Here is a 24,105-nt window from a genome sequence, read left to right on the forward strand (position 1 = left end):
ACCGTGTAACCTAGCTTCCACTGATAATTAAATTGCAAGTGGTAATTCAGCAAGAGCCTCTCATAACATGTTTGGTCTAGACCAATACAACCAGGCCATACACTACTGAAGTATACCTATTCGCCCCAAAACATTCAAGAAATACTGGTGCACGTGAATCTATACCATATCCACATTTCTCTTCCCTGTTAAGCAACCTTTCCTTCTTCAAGAACCTAGTGCTTATGAGAACCCAGCTTTAATTACCGTGCTGTAAGAGTTCAAAGTACCTCTATAAACTACTGTTAAATCCACATCAAAATCTCAAAATTTAAGTAATTGATAGGGTAGCAGCTAAAGATGGCCATGAGGTGAACGGTCAAAGACTCTTTTCTCCTATGGAAGAGATTACAGAAATATCATGAATGAATGAAACTACAGTAAATAAAATTTAAAATTAGTTTTCTTCCCTTTGCAGTGAAGGATTTGGGGTATCCTTTCACAAGTTGTTTTTGTTTTTCCTCCACCCCCACTTTTTTTTTTTTAATGTTATGCCCATCTTCTGTATATGGAAGCACTGCAGTGTTCAATTTTAAGTATGAAAGAATAAACTCCATCCTTGAAAAGCACCATCAATTAAAGAAGTATCTGGTGAAAAACAATCAAACAAACAAAAACTCCATGGACCACCCTCAGGGATGAAATGCTCAAGATGTCTTTTTTAATCAGTTTGTGAAGAACTACAAAAACTAAAAAGGATCACATTCTAAAGGTTCAGTGCATTCAGCAGCCACATAGTTTTGCTGCTTACTCATCTGTAAGTTGACTTTCAAAAATAACACCCTAGCTCATCAAAATATACATTTTCCATTTGCTTTTAAATTAAAATAATAATAAAAAACATTTAAAGAATTCACAATCAATAGCATGACTAAGTTTCAGGATCATCTACAGCATATAATTTAAAGGTTCAAGATGCCAATATGCAGCACGTGGCAGGCCTATATGCTCCATGCAGCATGTACATTTAGGATAATCTTGAATAATCTTGATGTTCAGACTTCAGTTTATTTCTTCCAAATAGTGTAGAATACCCACCTGGAGAAAACGAGCAGTCAAGGAAAAAAAAAGTATGTAGTACATAGTTAAAGTGGAAGTAATTCTTTTCCCCTTATATTTTAATTCTGAAAACTTCTCATAGGTCATAAAGATGGGTTAGGCAAAAATCTCAAGTGAAATCTCTCTGGATCCTCTTTTTTGCTCACCAGTTTAAAAGAGGACCCCATTTCCACTGAAATAGAAACCCTTTGCAAACCCATGTTTCCTCATCCCTGCTGCAGATTTTCAGGCTGTACATTTTGCATTGCAACCGCTGAACAAACTACAGAATTACTTCAGGAAGAACAATTAAAACTGCAGCTCTTCAATCAGGAGTTCACCAAACTGGGATACCTCTTGCTCATTTACTTGATAGCAATCTTGAATAGGAAAGTGACATCCAGCTGACAGATTTGTGAGGCCCTAACACCGACAAGATCAGACACATGAGTAATACTGAGATGTTCAGTAGCTGAACACTAGGTGTCCAAGTATCTTACTGGGCAATCATTTAACTGTCTACTGGATCTTGACTGCCTCAACAGGGGTTCTGCTGAATGCTCACTTAACAGATGAATCTGAATTTTGGCTCGGTTTTTCCTCTGTAAGCTTCTATGGTGTTGGCTTCAGGTGACCAAATACTTTTCAAAAAGCAGAACTTTGTCACCCAGACTGAGCTAGAAGCAAACGCCACGGAGCACCTAGCAGCTGTATGACTACTCTCTTTGCTACTCCTCCACTGGCATATGGACCTTCCGCAGGTACCTAATTCCAGCAGCTTCAAAGGAGCAGACAGGAAGATGAGACATGGACATCACCTTTTTTAGAGCTATGGCAACTGCTGCAGTTAGTCACAGATTTCTGGAATTTAAAATTTAGCATAACCAATATAGACTCACATAAAGATATATGCTCCTCTGTTTACACAATGAGGTCACACATGCTTCAGATGGGAACCTGCATGTTCATCGTAGTGTCCTGATGGAGACCTCAGGGACAAATACGCTTTCCTTAAAACAGAGAGTTGACTTTTATGTCAATAGCTACTTGAATTTCAGATGAACCCCAAAGCAACACGAGTAAATACCAGAATTTCAAGCAGCTGTTACACACAGCTACTATTCTGGAAGTAGGGAAAACAAGCAACTATAAAATATGATAAGATTGCTTTAGCATTTTTGGTCAGATTATGAAAATGAGCATTTGCATAAGTCAAAAGACTCATACAATTGCTCAAGAGATTTCAGGCACTAAATGAACATCACATAAGTGACTTTCTGAAGAAAGAAATAAAACCCTTATTTTTTAATTGGTTCTAGTAATTCTACCGTAAGCAACCACATCTCTGTCATCCGTGAAATATCATGTAGGTATAATCTTCTATTGAGATTCATACTTTGTTTCAAAATCTACGTTTCAAAAAAGGTGATAACTTGTACTCAAAATGCAGATAAAGGGATATCAGAAGTCCAAAACCAAATTTATAGTCAGAGTTAAGAAGGTATATTATATACATATATATATATATATATTTTTTTAAATATGTATCTTCCTTTGGGTTAATCTGAAGTCATTAAATTACTTTTTAAATATTCTTGTATCTACACCACTATATCATCATGTTCTTAATTTAGTCAGAAAAAGCAAACTAAAAGAGCTTGCCTCATTTCTCTAAGAACTGTTCACTTTCAAGCTCTGTTATACCTATTTAATGGTTAGTTTTAATTTTTTCTGATAAAAATATTTCTTGTCTGTGAGCTTACATACTAGAAATAAGTGCATTTTTCAAAGGAAAGAAGTACAATTTTCTACTTAATTCATTTACAGGCACTTTGCATATTTAAGGCCTGCAGTTGTGAAGGCAAAAGGATCTTAAACAATTTATCTGGTTGTAAATTACATGGGTAAGTATCTTCATATATAGTTTATTTCACTGTTTCCTTTTTGTCTTGAAAATGTTAAGATCAAATCTGAGTTTCGCTGCAGACATGAAAATAATGAGAAACAGGAGCTTGTTATAGTCAGTATGGTATCCAGAACAGCAAGCTATGGTATTAAACAGTATTGAGACTTTAGACAGAGAAGGAAGGCAAAATGAACACATGAAATAGAAGAAAGGCTGTGTCAGAGTTTCACTGACTTAATATATTATGGATAACCAGATCCTGGAAAGACTTCTTGTATTACAAAATGGACAGCCACAGCAGGCATTATTCCACAGAAGTATTTTCTGGGAGATCACAAGACCCAAAGCAAATTGAAACACAAGAGGGCAGATCAAAATGCCCCCTTGGAGCTCATGGCTTGAAGCTGTAACTTCCAGCTCCTTGTATAGGTTGCCCATCACCCACAAAATGAAGAAGTTCTGAAGGGTTATTTTTAGGAATGAGAATGTTGCAGAGAAATGTGTATACCTCCCTCCCACCACTTGGAATACTTTTTCAATATCATTAATTAATAATGTTTGTTAGGAATCCATTTTTTTTCTATTAAGATCTACTTTGAGACATATGTATGATGTCAGTTTATTAAGGGTTTTGAAGGGAACTGTGGAAGAGAGAGGAAGAGATAGGTGTTGTCATTTTGTTTTGGTTTTGTGGGGGAAACCAAAACAAAACAACACAGTCTCATCAGAACTCCTGTGCACCATTACCCTCATCATACAGTTTACTCTATACTGCATAAGCAACTACTCAGCAACACTCCAAAACATGAAAAACATAGCTTGCTCTTGAAAGGTGCTGATCATTTCTCTACCTGTGAATTTATGGCATCTTTAAAATATAATTTCTGCAACAATCTTCAAAAATAAAACTGCAGCTTTTTCATAGCAAATAAACTATATTAATAGTGTTTAAGTTAGAAGTGTTTTCTTGCATTCAAATTCTTTACCTCCAAGCAGTCTAGGCTTGCTCAATTTATTAAAACACTCTCTACCCTTTTTCAGTCTTTAAGGATACAATTCCATGTAGGAGGGAACACACACAATCTCTTTTGAAAACTCCACAGGACAATAAAGCCTGCTAAGCTGTTCTTCATACAGAGTCAAGGCATCGGTCAGATTGATACAGTTTCCCTAAAGAAAAAAGAAAAGTCCTGGTTATAATAAAAGCAGCAAAATTGCAGATGAATATGTATGCTGACATCAATGCAAGGCTCCCATATACTTCAAAACCAGACACACGCAGTTCTTAACATTTAATATTTAAAATGAATATTGAACATTTCGTCTTCATTCTGCATGCAGCAAACAACAATTTGTAACTTTGCAAGAAAGAATAAATATAGAGGGGATTATCTATATTCTCATTAGCAGAAGCAACCATTACATTAGCACTTCCAGTTAAAGCACCATGTGTTGTTTACCTTTAACATCTACCCAATAACTACTTTCTTTGTGATCGCTTACATGTATCCGTAAACGGTATTACAACATCCAGATTTTCTCAATTATTTAACATTGCGTAGGTTTTAAAACATTAAAAGGCAGTATAGAATCCCATAATCTATTCATTTTAAACCAATTATTCCAAAGAGCAGTATGACAAAACAAATCAAATTGTGCAGAAGTTCTGTGGCTGTAGGTCACGCTGTCTTGAGCTGCTGTATATCACTTCTGAAATAGAACCACTTGCTATCTTTTTTTTTTTTCTTGGAACCATGTAGTATCTCATGTAAGAAAATGTTAGTATTATCTTTTTCTGACCAAAACAAAAATTAGCACTTACATGATTTTCTCTAATGGTGCAACTATGAAATATCAGACACACCGAACTCACAGCATTCCTTCCCAGACAGCCAAATAAACATTACGTAAACAAATCAAATAGTTCTTGGAATACAAACACATCTCAATGACTACAAATGGCAAGGAACAGAAAAAGAGATCTCCTGGTTACAAGCACAAACTTGACTGAGGCTAAGTGTTAACAAGCAAGTCATGACAACATATACCTGTGATGCTGATACAGAAAAAGCTCTCATTTAATCAGAGGTGTGATTATCCATATCCATAATGTTGCTGAAGATTTAGAGCTAAGAGTGAGCCCACAGAACACCAACAGACTGAACAAACACACGTTAGGCAAAGAAATACAACAGTCATGCACGTTTTATTAAAAATCTTCATCAAGTTTCTTGCCTCCCCTCCAAAACCAAGTACTAGAATCTGTACTTGAGCCTACTAATTCAAGAGCACATAGCAGAGAGAATTATTATTTAAGCATTATGATTCACTGAAAGTTGGCTGAACATGTGAACAGAATATTTAAACACACACATATATATGACAACTTTGTTTCTCTTACAGACACAGCTTATTCAGTATTTCTAGACCTGTAACTCGAAACGAAGGTCTAGTTCTATGAGGATCCCAGGAACAAAGGATTAATTCAACACTTCCAAAATGCTTGCACCTCACATGCCTAAGTCACTCTGCTAACACACAGCAAAACTTAGCTCCAAGAGACCAGTCTTTATTTAAGAAATCTGCTTTTTTTTTTTTTTTTTAACTTCTGTTTCTCAGTGCTCACAGATGTTTAGAAATGGTCCTAAAATAATTAAGTGCACACAAACACAACTGAAATTAATTTTCGTGAAGTGAGCAATTCACATAAGTTTGTTGAACAAACACACGTGCTCTTACAAATGAGGCAGAGGCTGAAACAAGCCAAGATCTTATTAAAACCAATATGCCTAAACAGCTCCCATCAACACTGTTTTTTTTTTTTAACATATAACAACATCAGATAATAACCAGAAGCAAAGCATGCAATGCACATTCTGACTTCGGGATTTAAGCTGTTTTTTCTACTTCTTTGCTTGCAGTATTATTTTTCACTATGATGTATTTAAACTTTCATACTTCCAGAATAAATGGAAAGACACTTTATCTCACTGTTCTTCCTCTGGATTTTTTTTCAGCATGCTCAAATTTTCACAAGTGGAAAAAGAAAACGTAAAATTAAAAATATATACTATGCATAGTGTCTTTTAATTATGTTCTTGCAAGTTCTCTTTGAAAAAAAAAAAACTTGCATAAAACATGCATTTAATTCCAATTTTGACCATAAGTATGGGCATGACGTGCCACGTGGTTATTTGTTAAAGGAAGATGGCCTGCTTTAAAACACTTGGTTTTGGACAGGTTTAATGATTTCCGTAACGTTTCAGAGAACAGAAGAGATTTGTAAAAAGGTAAGATTTGAGCACTAACTCAGCACAACTGCTCAAAGTACAACAGACTACTGAAACGCTGATTTAGTAACCTATTATTATCCAGGGGACTGCAGCAGTTATTTTGTTCAGCCTCCCTTTACAAACATGTAATTTTGTTTCAACACCAGACTGAATGGAAAAGAAAGGAAAAAAAAACAACCTGTGTGTGCAATTTGAGTCATAAATAGAAACCACTGCTAGGTAATTTATGGAGCATACCACCATTACAGAGAAAGTTTAATAGGATACACAATGAGATATAAGTATCTATACTCAGTTTCTCAGCCTGCTGTTTCAGTATTTCATCCTTTCTCCCTTCTTCAGCATCAGACAAATCACTACAAACAGCATGACAAACAAATTACAGGAACAATGAAACTTGCCAATAAGCAGTTTTTACTTTTTCAAACCCAATTCCCAGATTCCCAATCTCCTCATCAAGATCTTACATAAAGTTAAAGATACCTTTATCTTTCAGAATACACACCACAGGACAACGTAACTCTGCAGAGTCAGGTGTTTTTTTTTGTAATTATTCAAATTTAACTCAACAAAAAGCTATAGAAATTAAAAAAAAAAGTCTATAAAACTTCAATTAACTTATTTCAGTAATGAGAAAAAGTATCAAAAAAGATCACCATTATTAACACTTTTTATTAACATCCTTCAACTAAGACTACAGTTTTAAGATCAGTAGATCACATTTAGATGGTCTTGCATCACTAAAATATGACACAGGGAACCATGCCCAGAATGCAACATAGTGATCAGTCAGGCAAGTCAGATAATCCACAAAGTTCCCCGCCTAACAAAAATAGTTAAATGGTAGACCAATTAATTTAATGTTCTAAACAGCCACTATACACTCAAGTAATAGCTAATACTGACCAGCGTTTAATAAAATTCAAAACTGATGAGTCCCTGACTATTCTTTTTTTTTAAAGGGAGATCAGCAAAATTCAGCCTTTTCCCTCCCACATTGTTCATTCCATTTTCAACATACAGAAAAAGAAAAAAAAAACTACCAAATTCCACTCCCTGCCCCCCTGGTTATTTTTTTTTTTTTTCCCCCCGTATCAAACAATTTGACAGAGGAGAAATGTGAGAATGCAAGTGGTGTTGCCTTTTTATTTTTTTAATCCTTAACAAGTATCCCTTTGACACTGATGTATTTGAGGTAGTTTTCAACATTGAGATTAACGGATCTCATTAACTTGCTCATGACTGATGATTCCCTGAACTGTTTCACAGTCTTTGCATTCAGAGTCTGCTCGATGCTTGTACACATTTTGACAGCTCGTGTCTGTCTCCCAACACCAATTATTCTTCGCTTTCACAAGGTATAAATTCTGGAGCACAATGGTTTTAGTTTGAGTTTCTACAACACAACACAAAACAATTTAAATAACAAATACAGTGCTGGGCAGACAATTTAAAACTATTCCTTAAAATAAAGTAATTAGCCCTATTAATTCCAGTTAACTTTAAAACATTACCTGTAAAGGGGATGTGTTCATCAACTAGTTCAGCTCAATCTAGGCCACTATGCTTCCTCTGACCTTGGACAGTAAACCCGTGATTTGAAAACAGATGGAAGGGTCCCTCTCTCCATACCTGTCCATTTCTTTGACACCATTTTTATGTACCTTACCCTACATGCCATTGTTACTGGAAATTTTGTCTGCCACAGTGCACTATAGAAGGTTAATTTTTACTTTTAATTTAACATGGTTTTCTATTTTTATTTTGTAATGTCAAAGGATGGATTGGACATGGCCAAGGTTTCTTTCCTTCCTCACTTCAAAGTGACTAAGAAGCAAGGAGATACACGGAGCACTGAAGTCCTAGCATCAAACCTAGGCTCGAGTTTTGGATGACAGGGACAGCTTTTAAAGAGATAACAGAGGCAAACCTGACTGCAGGTATCTCCACTGACCAAGTGATCAATTAGTTTAAAACCAAACTCTCAGTAACCCAAGGAAAAGCCTGCCCCTTAAAAACTTCCAAACTGCCAAGAAATCACACAGGCGCACACAGAGACATGTACATGTTCCTCCAGTCTCCTTTCATGTTTCAGACCAGAGAACCCTGCTCCCTCTTTGGAAGTGATAATTAGAAAACCCACACAGGAGCCAAAAAAGGATTTTAACTATGGAGCAACATAACCATGGGCTGGGCACTCAGAGGGCAGGGCCACACTGTGTTAGTGACCCAAGGTGCGACAGCTTGGCGAGTGACTGGGCGTGTGGGGGAAATCTGATCTCTCGCACCGGTGGTAAGTGCTGTTTGCTCGAATGAAACCTGTGAGTGGTCTGAGAACATTTCCACCTCGTCTGGCAGAGACAACCCAGAAGAGGAAGGAGTAAATTCCCATACAGAGGTATTTTTAAAGGTTCCACTTCTTAAACAGGCAGAAAATGATAGCTTGCTAAACCTCAAAGGATTAGATCAGCAGAGCAAAAATTTAGCACAGAAAAAGGCATTTCCATAGCCACGTGTACTCCACTGGCACATATTGACAACTCACAGTCAGTCTCAGCACCTTGCAGAGCACAGCGTCACAGTGGCTGGACAATCCTGGAGTGCTATGCGGAGGGCATAGGATTAGTGATGGTTCAGCAAAAAAACATACACACTAGTATTTACAAGTAGGTATTTCACGGAAGTTAGGAAATCACCTGGGCAACCTAGAAGTTATACTAGCTTTTAGAAGGTGTAACAGCATCAAAATGTATGCGTTCAAAAACAAGACACTGGGAAGGTCCAGCAGGGATGAAACTGGACCTTGGGATACACCGAGTTCTGATACACTCACTGACTCAGACTTCTCTCCCTTCTCCAGTTTGAGAACTTGCTTCCCTTGGAGAAGACAATGCCGAGGGCTTCACAGACCCGTATTAGATCACTGAATACTTCGAAGCATGAGCTTCGGAAGGAGAAGGAAAAACAGAAATGTAGTAAGCCATGAGATTTTTAGGCATCAGTGCAGTGGGATTAAGTCTATATGCAGACACAGGGCTACAAGTTCTGTAGGTTAAGGTCTCTGACTCTTTGTACACTGGAAAACCCGGGTCCTACACAGACTGCAAGACTCCCAAGGTGGATGACATGGTTAAAAAGCAAGGCCACTATCCGCACAAGTGCTCTCATTGTTATTACTATTGGCAGATGCGTACAACAATTACATAGGCATTTTTCACCAACATATTTAAGCACAGACTTATAGCAACAGAGAATGCAATCCATAAATTGTACTTTCTACCTCTCCAGAGCAGAAACAAGCTAAAAAGACCCTCCTACATCCTAAAATTGGACACATCTGTTCTTGCATCCCCTAGGAATACAAATAAATAATCTGAAAAGCCTTTCCACAGCTACGGTCTCTCTGTAAGTCTTAATAAAGTGTTAGACAATGTTAGTTACCAGTCTCCACCTAGTGGTGAAAGGATTTTCTGAATTACCACTGGGAGACTGCTTTGAGGATCAGCATGGCATCCCCAGGTTGTATGTGTTAGAATAGTATGTGGATAAAAGAAAAAAAAAGCTGCAACTAACTTTATTTCAATAATCTCAAAAAACAGTGTGCATGAACACTGCTGTATTGCACTGCTGATTGCCAAGCATATGGAAACACCAACTGTGTCCTGCTCAGAAATAAGTAGCTGAAAATAAAAACAGCTCCACACCTTAACTTTTAAATCCCACTTCTCCTTTATACAGTTGTTGAGATCAACCTCTGCCAAAGTTTTTAAAAAAAAAAAAAAAAAGTACTTAAAATTAAGTCTTCTCAATTTTCTCCACACTGTGTAACATCATGTTTCGGTAACTGTTGTTTTCAGAACTCCAATCTGACACACTCCTGGAATTACCAGAGCATCCCTCAAAATTTTTGCAGGCTTTTGTAAAAATGCAAAAATTTTGTAAAAAATGTTAAAAAAAAAAAAAGGAAAAATTTAATTTTTTTTGCCTCTGCATACAAACACTGAACAGGTAATTGCAAATTCTGGGTCCGGGAGCACTTCTCAGCTCTGAGGTCAGGGTCCATGCCCCATTCTTAATGCACTTTGGTCTCAATTAGAGGAAATGATATGGATGAGAGGAAGCTGTCAACATCAGCAGATTTACTCAAATTTTTTTGTTTGTTGATAATGCACATACCATGCAAAAAATACACTGTCTGCATTAAGACCTGCAACATCTAACCAAAATCAAATTAGCCTGTCAATTTTCTTTATTGAATAAACTCTGCAGAAGACTCACAGCCAGTGAGCACAGCAATGGCACCATCCATTTTGTCATCTGCAGATGAAAAGAGAAGCCATCACACCATCTGCACAATGCAATTAAGTAAAAACCAGGTATTTTTGTGCACTTAAACGCTGATGAATTTGGGATTTTAAGTCAATCAAAAATACCATTAAGTAATTATTTGTATATTAGTATTTTTTCTAGTTAATGCATATGAAATTATCAAATTTTAACAATTAAAAAACAGGAAAAAAATCTGGAAGTTCAGAGCTACATCACAGGGCCTAAACAAAAGACTCAATTCTCACTTACACTGCAAACAGTCCACAGAACTCTAGAGGAAAGTATTACTGAATGGGAACAGAAAGCTATGGCTAAAGTGCACAACTATTTTCTTCTAGCAGTTATAGCCTGCAATATTACTTGTATTGCTTCCATGTTACCAACCTACTACCAATTGTTTTCATTTCCCAAACATCCCCAGCTATTCTGAAGACTGTTTTTCAGCCTGCACTTGTGGACTGGAGAGCACTGTAGTTAGACATGTCTAGACTCTGCCTGTTGATAGCTTTCTTGAGTGATACCTGCAGTGGTTTGCTCCTTCTGATAGCATAAATACACCTTCTTGTCATCTGCTGTAAAACACCCCAAAATCAGTTTATGTGCTTGAAAGGTAACATTTTCCAAAACTTGTTCACAGCTCAATGAACAGGTGATGAGCATTTCCATTTATTTTTGCTAGCAGTGGTATTTAAGAGAGTCAGGCAGCAACACAATACTCGAGTCTGTCAATTTGTGAACAGCGTTGTCCTTTTGGATATAGGATTTCTTGAGCACTGAAATAAATAACATTCTAATGAGATACACAAGGTAACCTCTGTAAGCACAACTGTCAGAAGACAGGCTACAGAGGTTAAGATCCAAATGGTAGTACAACATAATGCCAAGACAGAAAAAGGAACCATAGCTACTTGCCAGTAAGCAGTAAGACAATGACTTTTCCAGCATCTTTCCTATCAGGCATCTCCTCCTCACTGTGAAGGTCAGGCCGTAACAATTAGGTGGACATTCCCTTAGTCACTTTTCTTGATGATATTAAACATATTTTCTGTTTTACAGAACCAACAAGCACTTCAAGAAAGCAGGTGGGAGAATGACACACAAGGTCTTGGGTTTTAAAAACACAGCTTCCTCAACAGGCTTCTGATTTCTTCACCAGTAAAATGCAGCCTACTATCTAGGACAGGCATCCTGGAAGTTAACAGTTGGAACAAAAGTAACTTAAATAGACAACATACAAGGAGCTAAAAATGCCTGTAATATAACAACTAACCCATCGGTGTTCTCCGTGTGTCACTGTGGTTGGCTACTAAAGTCGGTATCAGTCATGTCTGAACTTCTGCCCACAGCCTAACTCAGTCTAGCCCAGCCAAGGCTGCACCAGTCCCAACCTCTACTGGTTTCAGCTTGATGCAGAAAAACTACCTCCATGGTCCCTGGCTGCAGCATGGCCATCACTCCAGCATAAGCTTCCTCCAGGAGTCCTTCTGCAAAATCTGACAGATAGCAGTCCACAGACACCCATTTTCATATCCACTACTAAAGACGTATGTATAAAGAAATATACAGTTTCACTGTATATGTCACAGGTAGCAACACTGCACCACAAGTGCTTGGTCTGTCTAAAAGATGTAGTCTCTTTTCAATGCCAACACCCGTCCAGAGTATTTCCACTATTAACAGAATAAAAAAGCCACTAAGATTTACAGCATGATAGGACTGTTTTAGCTGTATCTCATTTCAACCACAAGATAATTTACCTTGCCCACAAAACCACTGTATTTCAAAATTAAGCACCACGGTAAAGTTGCCAAAAGAACACCCCTCATTCTGTAACTCAAACTTCTCAAGAACCCATCCAATTTAAGAGCAAACCAATTCTTCTGCGCACCTCCGAAAGCTAGCTCTGACTGGAATATTAAATCAGTGTTCAAATGCATAATTTTAGCAGAGTTATTTCAGACCTTAACGAGATATTTCAAAATGCTGCACTTAGATGCTACACGCATCAGAAGACTAGTTAAAGTATGGGCATGACACAAAAGAAATACGGCTTCAGAGGCATTTCAGTCATCCGTCTGCTGGGTCTTGTCATGTTTCTGTACAATTGCTCACAGCTTTGTGGCACTCTATATTCAGAATTACATATAGAAAATATCTTCAGAGGAAAGCTTTACCACAATTACATTATACCTGAGGTGGCTATACTGTAGCAAGTATAAGTTTTAAATTATATTTAAATGGAATTGGATTAGAAACTTGATACACAAAAAAACTTTGAACTGTATAAAACATTTCATAAAACACCAACCATTATAACAAGTGGATTAAAACAAAATCTGCTTCCCAGAAGTCAAATCAGTGATTTGCATTAGGAGTGAATAGTAAGCAAGAAGAGAGTATTTACTCTCAACTGACTCATCTTCTCGTCCCATTGTACCTATGGGAAATTCTTACACCTTTATGAATGACACAGATTTTCATGTCTTACGCTATACTACTGAAGATACTAGCTTAAAAACCACATCTATCTTTATGAAGTACACGTGTTCTGCTTTTCTGAGAACTGCTTACAACTAAAACATTATGAAGTATGCCTTGCTGATTCTTGAAATTATGTTTTTAAGTTCAAAGACAGATACTTTACAATTTCAGTTGAAAATGAAAAAAGAAAGGTTAGTTTGGAAAGGCCCCCATGCAAAAATCCCAAACAAATTATTAAAAGGAAAAAAACCAGCTTGCTATTAGATTTTAAGTTAGCTTTTTTCTTTTTCTTTTTTAAAGTACCTGATTGCAATACATATACAGCAATACTTTACATTCAGATATCATACCTGTGTGAAATATTTTCCATCTTGCTTTAGGACCTTCATTGAGAGGTCAAGAATCAACCGCAAGAATTCCCACGTGGAATCTGCGTATAGAGTATGATTAAAAAACATCACTGGCTTGTTTACTGTTACGCAGTCAAGACTTGCAACATGCCCACCATTTCAAAAGAGTAGCTACCCTACAGTTTTAAAAAACATAGAAAAAAACACCACGAAAAGAAAAACAATCAAACCCCACCCCATACACAATGGTAATGATGTTGGAATCAAATATTCTCTGGTTTTCTTGAGAATAATTTCCCTAAATTTTGTTTTGTTTTAATTAAAATTTTAATTAACTTGGAGGGTTGGGGAGGATGGGCTACTGGAATGTAAACTCCCCAAGAGTTACACAAGTTCACGTAAGTGCACAGTTTAAAAACATTCTGTGCTATTGTTAATTTTTTCTAATTCTTAAGAAAAAATTCAAAAGGACCAAATGTGTTACTGTCGTTCACTGCTCCTCAGATTACTATTAAAAAAGACAAGAATCAAAGTACTTTTTATGCAAATTTCCAATTATTATGCAGTAGGAAAATGGAGAAAATACTCAGAAGTTTAGGAAGATAAATTAGAAAATTAACCTTCTTCTGGAGATGTGGAGATTGGAACAGCTGTCAGATCATTAATTACGTAATCAAACATCCTTCCTTCTTTGGCATACCTCTTCAGTACGGGAATACAGTCTTCAATTAGAACCTAAAAGAATGAAGTACTGTAATTAGTCCTCAAAATACCCTAGAACTGACCAGGTAAAAGGAACAAACACGGATTCACATGGACCAAGCAGGGAAAAAAAAAAAGTACAATATGAAACATGGATTTAACTTCAGGCTCCATTTTCAACTTTTCGCATCATATAAAGAAAACAAACAGCTGCAGGAATTGTGAGGAGTGCAAGGCACCACAGGACTGAATTTCCTAGCTCTGACTGTTGGGTGACAACTGTTCTGACAAACAGTGATATTTCAGTCTCCCAACACACCAGTAAAATGAGGTATTTGTATGAAGGGCCACTGACTCATGCAAAGTAGCACGTGAGTTCTCTGTTAACTTTCTACAAGCATTTTTAAACTCACACCTGTAAACTAGTATTTACGAAAACTTCAAGGCACAGTGATGAAAATGGAAAAGGGCTACCAATAAACATGTCAGATCACATATGGGCCAGTTTGAAAGCTCTGTCAGATCTTACACGTAAAATCCTTAACCACAGGGCTGCATGCATTTATCTATTTATTAGTACACTAGGAATGTAATGGTAATAAATTTTGTCTGCAAATTAAAAACAATGTTTAAAAAATGTATTACCAATTCAGATATTCTCAGTAGTGGCAGGAAACCTAACAATACACATTTCTTCTCCTTTTTATCAATTTAAAGAATTTATGTTTAACACTGCATCCTTACCGTTATTTCCTCTTCATTTGTTAAGTTATAGCAACAAATACTCTCATATTTCATATTCCTTAAGGGATATAAATAATTATTTTAAAAGTGGAAACTTAAAAGTATTTTGAAGCTAATGTATACTTCCAAAACAAACCCCACTGACAGCAACTAAAGTTTAGAACTATCATTACAAATGGAAACAAATCCTTCCCAAAACTAAGAAAAAAAAATCAAAAGGCTTCTCCTCAAAAAAAACTTCCCCACACCAGACTTCCAACCTAGAGGCAATTACATTTGAAGTATTACTTTCGATGAAAGCAAAGTAAAAATTACCTGATAGCATTCTCCTTTCAGATTGTCTAAGACATCTCCGCATGTTTTACGCATGTATTTTTTACACCCGTCAATCACCATTTGGTCAATGTTTGAAGACAGTTAAGGTATTCTACATTCCAGAAATAACACGGGTAACAGTTCCCTTTTCTTCAGAAAGAAATTCTCAAAAAGGTGAAATTTACAAAGGGATAATAATATGTAAATTTTAGCTACACATCACAGTAGCCAAACTTAGTTATTTGTCCCCAGTTCAGTTAAAGGTTCAAGATGTGTGTTTTTTTGTTGTTTTTTTTTAAACAGTATTTCTGGCATTGTAGGTTACTATTACTGTCCATGTTTGAAATTTGAACAATAGGACAGCATATTAAAAAACAAAACAACAAAAAAAAACATAAAGCTAAAAGTAGATTAGGACTACATTTTCAAAACCACCATTTTTGTTTCTAGCAAGGGGAACCCAAAACCTAGGATGATCAACATTTCAAATGGCTAACAGTGGTTTATGTTACAAACTATTTCAACTACAGAATGTTAAATACCTGATTTATATCAGTATTTGTAAGATAGGGAAAGAGTTGGTAATACTGCCAACAATACAATTCACCAAGCAATGACATTCCTATTGTTAACTTGATTTGCTTCTAAGAATTTTTTTTTATAAAAAAAATAAGAGAAAAAAACACAAAGGAAAAGCCACTGACTTGATGGACTCATCTTCTGTGGTAACAAAACATCACAGACTGATGAGAGAAGTGTTCCTTCACAGTCCTGTGTAAAGTGCTACACAATAATTATTGTATTGGTTGGGAAGTTGAAAGCACAGGACAGATACAAAAAGATGTAGTCGTTGGCTTATCCAAGCACACAAAATATAAATTTCAATTTAAACCCTATCTCCTCATGCAAATTAGAGCCTGATAGTTGTGCTTAACACTAAGACGTCAGAGAAAATGCAGAATGCACAATGTTGAAATGAACAATCAGTCATTTGTCAAAGGATATCTCTACCATAGTAACCATCTTTGGCTTCAGTTTGACTATCTCATATAGTATACCCCCATCACCACCTCCTAGGATTAGCACTTCTTTGCCAGCATAGTTTTCCTTTCCACTGCCCATTATGGCTTGGGTATATGCCAGATCACTCTCTGCCAGATCTGAATGGAAGAAAGAGAAAGAGAAAAAGAGTTGGACAAAAGCATCTTTAATTCTTCTCATTCATCCACAGGTGATATCATACAGACCAAGAGCATCTACAAAAACAACCCAGCTCTCTGAGACACAGGTCAGGTACTAAGGAGGGCTGTGATTTACCAGAGCTAATGAAAGCATCCCATACAGGATTTCTGCAGTTCTCAATGAAAACCCAACAATGGCTACATCCACGTTAGCACATACTATGTGCCAAGAGAAGCACATTAGCAGAGCAGAACAGTTGGTACTTAAGACTTGATGTCCACGCTTGACACACTTCCATGAATTTTTACCTCAGAGTAGTGCAGCAAGGGACAATCAGGAGACTTTTGGAAGCACACTCTGGACCCCAACTAAAAAGACCAACCTAGATGCACCCTTGTGGATCCCTGCACAGAAGCATAAGCAGGACCATTAATACCTAACTGCTGAAGGGCCCCGAAGCATGATTTCTGATGACTTGTTTGCCATTAGCTTCAGACCAGGCAATAACTTTCTTCAGCTGTAATAACAGATCTGAGCTACAAAGCAATGATGTGCTGCTGCACAAAACATACCCTAATATTATGCCTGCCAATCAGCACTTAATTGCACAGTAAAAGAATAACACAGAGCAATATTTTCAAATCCTGCGGAAGGTAAATAAGTAATGGCGTAGGTCCTTTTTTATGAGGCATGCTGTGACAGTGTTCAAACAAAACCTCATTTCCATATGAAGCTCAGATGAAAATTTCTGGCCAGAAGTATTGGATACCTAATTTGACAATTCAGATACAATACTAACTGAATTAGAGAATACTTTGCTGACGACTTAAGTATTAACACTCACAGCTGCCATCTGCACAGAATTCTGTAAGTCCCCTTGACAGCTGCAGAAAGCTAAATTGAATGCTTAGAGGTATTTCTGGTGATTTAAAAAAGCTACAGGCAAAATTCTTAATTACTCTGCTATTAGCCTCAAAATTAGCTATCCTAACCTCAGACAGCAACAACCCCATCTACCTCAGTCAGTACTTTTCAACGTAAATATTAAGGGGCTTTACAAAACATATTCCTTTACATCTAGGTTTTCTAGTAAATAGCATCCTTACACAGTTTACAAGAACAGTAACACATGTTCTCCAAGGTTCACCTTCAATCATACATAGGTCAGCAAAGTACTACACATAAAGAACCACCCATAAATGTTGGGTCACCTTTTATTATTAACTGAGAGTTCAACTGAGTATTTTGGAGAAGAAAGAGGCAGAAGTTCAACAACATAGCAGCTAAATGAGTTAAGATACAGCTGTTATGGCTGATTTCACTGAGGAGGTAATTCCACCATCACAGATAGAAAAGAGCAGCAGGATTATCCCCACCACCACCACCAGTTTCCACTTCCGGATGCTGCTTGAGAATTCCACTGTGTTTTGAAGACTGATAATGTAGTTTGGTTTATTGTCAAAGAGAGGTTGCTCAAGAGGCTGCTCTTGCAACAGACAGGTAAAAGATCAAATGAATGAAGGGGTTAGCACGCTGTGGTAGAGAACACACTAACTTTAATTCTCCTGTACTACTTTTCAGAGCAAGAAAGAAACTTTGGAAAAAGAAAAAAATCTTGTTTGTACTCTGGATTTTACGTCTGGTCAGTATTTCTGATTTAAATGCAGAGATGTACATGCGTATATGGAGCTTCATATATCATTACCATGACCCTTAGTAATCTGTTAAAACTGTGACAAAGCAACAGAGAAAACATTTCTGATTAGTTCACGCCAAAGACCCCCCAGTGAGACAGTACTTACTAACATCCCCACTGAGGATAAGAATATTCCCAAACTGTTTTGAATGTAGAATCTTAATATTCTGAAAAGGTGAATCTTCATCATAAACAACTTCATCTATGTCATACTCCACCAAGCGTCCATCAGCTGTGGGCCAATACCTATCAATGGCACCTCCTCTCAAAATGGCTGGCAATCTGGAAAAAAATAAGAAGGAAAAGGAGGAATTACTAAACATTTGATAAAGTTTATTTTTTCTATTTCTTGTTAACAACCTGTGGACTATGCTTAATAAATAGAAAGTATTTACAAGAGTAAATGAGGATTTATAAGATCAAATGCTCAAGGAATTTAAGAAATCTATGAGACGTTGAATATACATACTTGCTAATGCACCGATGAAGTATCAGTGGTCATTCTTTATGTACAACAAAGTTCACAATGTGCATATGAGCGTACCTCTACCCTAAGAGAAGGGATTTACCTAACACAGTAGCTTCTGCAGAATTAGTTCACGACTAGTAATTGATACAATACAAAAATTGTATTTGTATTTGCAATTTGTATTGCACCTTCTGTTCAGCTAAGAATGCTATTTCTTTGAAATTAGTGCGTCTCACCCTTCTGAAGTTGTACTGACAGATATTTTAAACACATATGCAAGTGAACTACTACAGTGCTTCAAACTGAGCCAAGTTTGCAGTATTTAAGCACAATCCTTGATATCCACATATGTAAAATCTCAACTGATAGCTTGCAATACTTTTTTAATGTGGTTTAAGCACCTGGGCAAGAAGGCTGTTTTGTTTTTTCTTTTTAATTCCAATACAAGTATGATTCAAATCAGTATTACACCTGAAAAGACAAAATATACTTGAAATGCAAGCGACTGACCAAACTGATTGAATTCTATTTTACGCAAAACATGCAGTTCATCAAATTTCCCGTACATTACATTCCAGAAATTTAGTTTTTTTTTCAGGTGAGGGTGCAAGAGAAAACCAGACAGACAATCTTCCTGCAAATTCACTAGTGACTGTCCATGAATATCTCAGAAATATTTTGTACCCTCACTGAACCACACGATGGCAGCACATGCTGACAACAAGAGCTTCTATTCACAAGGTCAAGAAAAAAAGGCAGAAATGATTTGCAGCAGCAGTAATTCCGATAGAGCTGATGTGTGAAGCAAACACCAGAAGGATGCAAAGCAAACTTTAAAAAAGTCGAGGCATGTGTTACAAGATCCATACCATATCCGTTGTTCTAAGAGGTTCATCTTCCTATACTAAGGTAACCACATGAATCTAGATCACCTCAGACTTTTTCCTGACCCATGCTTAACAAGTTCCTATCACAGGGATTCCACAAACTCTCAACATAATATTGCAGCATTAAAATGCCCTCCAAGAAAGCATTTCCTTCATACACACATACACAAAATGATCTGCATTTGCACACTGTACTCCAGGTAAGGCTTTACCAGGACAAAGTAAAGCAAAACAACTAACTACCTCTCTGTTTTACACACAATGCAAAATATAATATGCAATGTACAGCAACACTTTCAAATCACTATCACTTTAAATGTAGTCTCCTATAACCTTCAGAGTCTTCTGCTGCAGCACTGCTTAGTTGTTTTCCCATTTTGTAGTTTGCTTCTTGTCTTTAAGGTATATCTTGTTGATTTTACACTGCTGCATCACCTAGTTAAGTTCATGTCCACAGCAAATGCTCCCTCTGCTCCAAGGTGCTAGTCACTGTGAAGACACTGAATTGAGCTGTGCCCTTTCCAGACCCCCGGGGAACAACTGGGGTGAATGTTTTCTTCACACTAGTCAAAAACCCACTGTTAACAATCCCCCCAGTTTGACATATAATCTTGTATTTAAGTAAACCAAACTGAGGGAAGATTTGCAAGGCACAACATGTTATTATCTTCTTTCAGTGACACATAAAAAAATTGCTACAAAGCATTTCTATCTTCTTGGAGGGCCACAAGCACATACATACATTCCCACTGGGGCTTTGGCTGCCCATACTCAAGGCCAGCTCTGTGGGGTTATGCTGGCTAACCCTGCTCTGGCTGCTGGAACAGACCCGTGTGTGACAGAGCTGCAGGAGGGTCTCCTCCACATGCCAGGGGCTTGCACCTCAGCTCTGGCCCTGGCCCTTGCCTGCGCTGGGTTATATACGCAAAATACACAAAAATTCTTACATCAGGCTCCTTATTCACAGCTGTGTAGCAAATTATACAGTATAATTTGTTTATTATCTTTCACAACTAAGCAACCAAGAGACGCATATGGAAATACACGCGTGAACTTACCGTTTTACCCTTTTTATGTTGCCATGAAATAATTCTTTCATTCTTTCTTCTACTTTGTCTAGAAGCTGAAAAAACAGCAAATGAGAGGTGGAATTTATAGAAGTGATCACCTGATGTAAAACATCTGTTAAATTAGACTAGCTGGAAGGCAATAAAAAGTAGCACCTGCAGTGAAAGATCTTGCAATATAACATGAAGTCCATGAATAATTAGCCTTAGCTAATTGCCTTAGCTTCATTACTAGCAAGAATGTGCATACTGTAGCAGCTGTCATCATTATATTTAACTGTCCTCCAGGTTAACAGCCAGACCTTTTAAGTTGCAACCCAAAGGGGGAGCACAAGAATCCTGGAAGGTTTCATTATCCCCAAATATCTCAGCTCTGAAGCTTTCACGCTGGATGAGAAGAAATTATTTCTCCATGGGGAAGAAGTTTTAAAATAAAGGCTCACCATTTCCCACATTAGAGTAGGAAATCCTACGCTAGTACACCAGGTTGTGGGTTAAGCATCCCTTCTCTCTCACTGCCCTGAATATAGGAAGGGAACTGAGCCCTAACTGAGGCTGTTAGGGCTTTACAACTTTTACAGCAAAGAATTTGAGACTCGGGACATGCACATGTGTGTGAGTGGTCATATTCATATAGCACTACTATTCCTTGTCTGTAAGCACTAGGTTTGAACAAGCTTAGATATTTTAAAACATTTTAAGAAGATATAGATTAGATCTATTAATCTAGATATAGATTTTGATAGACCTGGAATAAAGAAGTGGCTGCCTATGCAGTTTGGTAAACACAGTAAGGTTCATACCCGATCGGTTTCCTCTTTTCCTTTTGTTTGATCATTGTAGCTCTGCAGATCCACCAACACTAATCCATGAGGGTAAATTCTCAAATTGGCAAAACTACAAGACAAGGAGAGACAATGATGATGATTTTGTTTAATAACAAAAATGAGAGAGAGCAAAGAAAGTTTGAAATGACTTGTATTAAATTAAGAATGACCAGTTCTTTTTCCAGCAGTTTGTCAGCTCCGTTCTTCCTCTAGAAGTCACTAAGCAATAAATTGAAAGTTTCAAGGGCATTCCAGTTACTACATAACTAAGCAGCAGGCAGCAAGTTAATGAACACCGTGTTTAAACCAGAACAGCCGCTGCATGAGGGGGCAGTACACTGACTACTGCTCTCAGCTCTTTGAGTAAGGCCTGCTTGGGCAAGTGGGGCTTTCGTTAAAATTGAAAACAAAGCTCAAGAAAACAACTGGGAATGTTCCCTCCCCTCTATCTCCCTTCTCATTTTTTGGTGTCTTTTTTAAAAATGTATAGCAATTGCTCACAGAGGCAGTGTTGACGTTCAAAGCTGAATAAAAATATACACACCAGAAACAATAAACCTCCTGAAGCAAGCATGGCTTCGACTGACAAACTGCAGCAGCAAATCCTCATTGATGAGCACAGATGCAAGCACAGACAACACTAGTGCTGTACGCTCTGTTCCTTACAGCAACCAAGAACTTGGAAGCCCTTGTGGAACTTGCACCGAACAAAAGATAAGTACTTACAGGAAGGACACACGAAAACAGAAACAGAAACTATATCCTCCATCCTGGGGAGGGGAGAAGACAAAAAGAAACAGAAAGGCTACAAGTACACAAAGGAAGTAAAGGAAAGGGAGGCACACACTGAAGTAAAAGAGGATAGAGGAGGGGATGGGAACATTAAGAGTGGAGCAAAGAAAGAAGGGCATTGAGGGATGGAGGCTCATTAGCACAACACTGAGAAACTCCAGGTAAAGCTATGGACACTTTCTGAATGCCCCTTTATTTGCTTGTCTGCTCCTATCACCCTACTACTCAGTCTCAAAGGCAAATAACAAACCAACTCCTTCTGTTAAGGCAAAAAGTTCAGGTGACCTCCTCCCCTCTCTCCACCATTCCTGTCTTTTATTTGGCTTTCCCACAGCTTCTTTATTAAACTGTGAGCCCCAAAGCCTACACCACTTCTCATGTGTTAGTGGGAGCTTTGGGCAGCAAACACAACCACAGCTGCAGCCAGATGAGAAATTCGTAATATTCTGTAAGTGTTACCTGAAGACTACAATTTTTTTGGTAACTGCAAAGGGATCAAATGATGAAACTGCTTGAAGTGACGCAAGAATGAAAACACACTCACTGCACTGCTGAAGGACACAACCGGCTTTGGATATCAGCGAACTGTAGCTGTGGTTTGTTCAAAGGTAACAGACGAACCAGGGGGCCACACACTTCTCTTCAAAAGACAAGCCTGAGAAGTCTCTGACTTTCCTCCAGATTTTATGTATAGGTCTTGCCTACAGAAAGGTATTTCTATACAGTACACGCACTTCCACCATGGTTTCCCCACTAACTACCTGCATAGGGGCACCAACTTTTAGAGGCCCTACTTATATTTCAGCACTTGTCCACTAGGTGTCTTCCCTCCAAGTATTTTTAATCAGGCACTAGAAAAACGCCTGTTCTGCAATGGCCATTAAACTCAACCACCAACCATGAAGTAGGTACTCCCCCCAAAACCATTACCAGCAAATTACTCCTGCATAAGAAATTACTCCTGCATAGAATAAAATATCCTGTTTATCCTAATGAAAGAATGAAAACAGTCAAGGAGTAAACAGGTCTTTCTGTTGTGTTTTTTGTTGTTGTTTTTAACTACCTACCAGCTAGAGTTCTGCCACAAAATAGAGCAGGTTTATGAGCTAATCAGAAGAACAGCAGCGTAAGTATTTTCAGTATTCAAACACTCCTGGGGCAGCTTTTCATTCCTATCATAGAGGCTACATATGAAAGTGTTCAGGGAAAACTGGATAAACGCATTCTACTGTACTGACTGTATTACTGTACTCCTGTACTGTGTCCCACCCACTGGTGGCTTATACAGTTCAGTACTTTTCACACTGGGCCACCTCAGGCCACGCAGAGAAATTGCAACATCCTGCAATTTAAGCTGGTGTTCTCATCAGTACCAACAGGACACAGTTACTAAGATTAAAAAATAAAGGGCAGGAACACCCCTTCTTGCCCCTAAGTTTCTACTGGTCTTTTGAGTTTTTAAGCACTTCTCTCCATGACTTTACACCCTGCTGAACCAAAGGGATTCAAATTACTTGCTTGCTTCTCCTAATTTCCCTTTGTACTTGGTACAGACCAGCTGCTGCAGATGACAGCTCTGGTGAAAATCCTACCATCAATACTCAATGCACACAGCAAGCAAGCATCCAGCTGGTATGTCTCAGTGAAGCAGGACAATTTTTTAAATGAATGCTTCCCTCGAGAAGTCCATCTACCTAGTCCATCCACTGCACTTCCCATTTTATCCATTCCTATCTGGTAAATTCAGTCTCCTTCCAGAGGTGCTCCTCAAAATTACTACCTAAGAGCCCACAAAAAATTGGGACAACTTCTGAGCTATGAATTCTCCTTGCTCAGCCTTTGAGAGCAAGTGAAGGAGTTCTCCTTGCAAGAATAAGGTTACAGTTCACGTCTATTTCCTGCAACACACAAAGGGTGCTAAGCAAAACTGGAGAAGCGAGCAGAGAGCACCGGCGACTCCAGAGGGTTCTGGACACAACCACTCCGTT

The 24,105-nt window shown here is 37.7% G+C and overlaps 1 protein-coding gene across 2 annotated transcripts in view; it reads right to left on the reverse strand.

Moving 5' to 3' along the window:
• Window positions 1-678: 678 nt before the first annotated feature.
• SMS (spermine synthase) overlaps window positions 679-24,105 on the reverse strand; it is a 44,274-nt gene continuing 20,847 nt past the window's right edge. The window contains exons 1-10 of one of the 2 annotated variants that reach the window (XM_068687459.1): window positions 21,496-21,590; window positions 21,302-21,395; window positions 20,490-20,554; window positions 18,182-18,357; window positions 16,201-16,357; window positions 15,198-15,285; window positions 14,057-14,171; window positions 13,437-13,516; window positions 4,038-4,153; window positions 679-1,077 (exon numbers count right to left, since the gene is read on the reverse strand). In XM_068687459.1, coding sequence (XP_068543560.1) covers window positions 1,047-1,077; window positions 4,038-4,153; window positions 13,437-13,516; window positions 14,057-14,171; window positions 15,198-15,285; window positions 16,201-16,357; window positions 18,182-18,357; window positions 20,490-20,554; window positions 21,302-21,395; window positions 21,496-21,575 — 1,002 coding nt within the window. In that variant the 5' untranslated portion in view covers window positions 21,576-21,590 and the 3' untranslated portion in view covers window positions 679-1,046. Of the gene's footprint in view, window positions 1,078-4,037; window positions 4,154-13,436; window positions 13,517-14,056; window positions 14,172-15,197; window positions 15,286-16,200; window positions 16,358-18,181; window positions 18,358-20,489; window positions 20,555-21,301; window positions 21,396-21,495; window positions 21,591-24,105 lie in introns of those variants that run through there. The other variant, XM_068687450.1, reaches the window with a different exon arrangement.

Source organism: Anas acuta, chromosome 1 (assembly GCF_963932015.1).
Source record: "Anas acuta chromosome 1, bAnaAcu1.1, whole genome shotgun sequence".
NCBI classification, from domain to species: domain Eukaryota; kingdom Metazoa; phylum Chordata; class Aves; order Anseriformes; family Anatidae; genus Anas; species Anas acuta.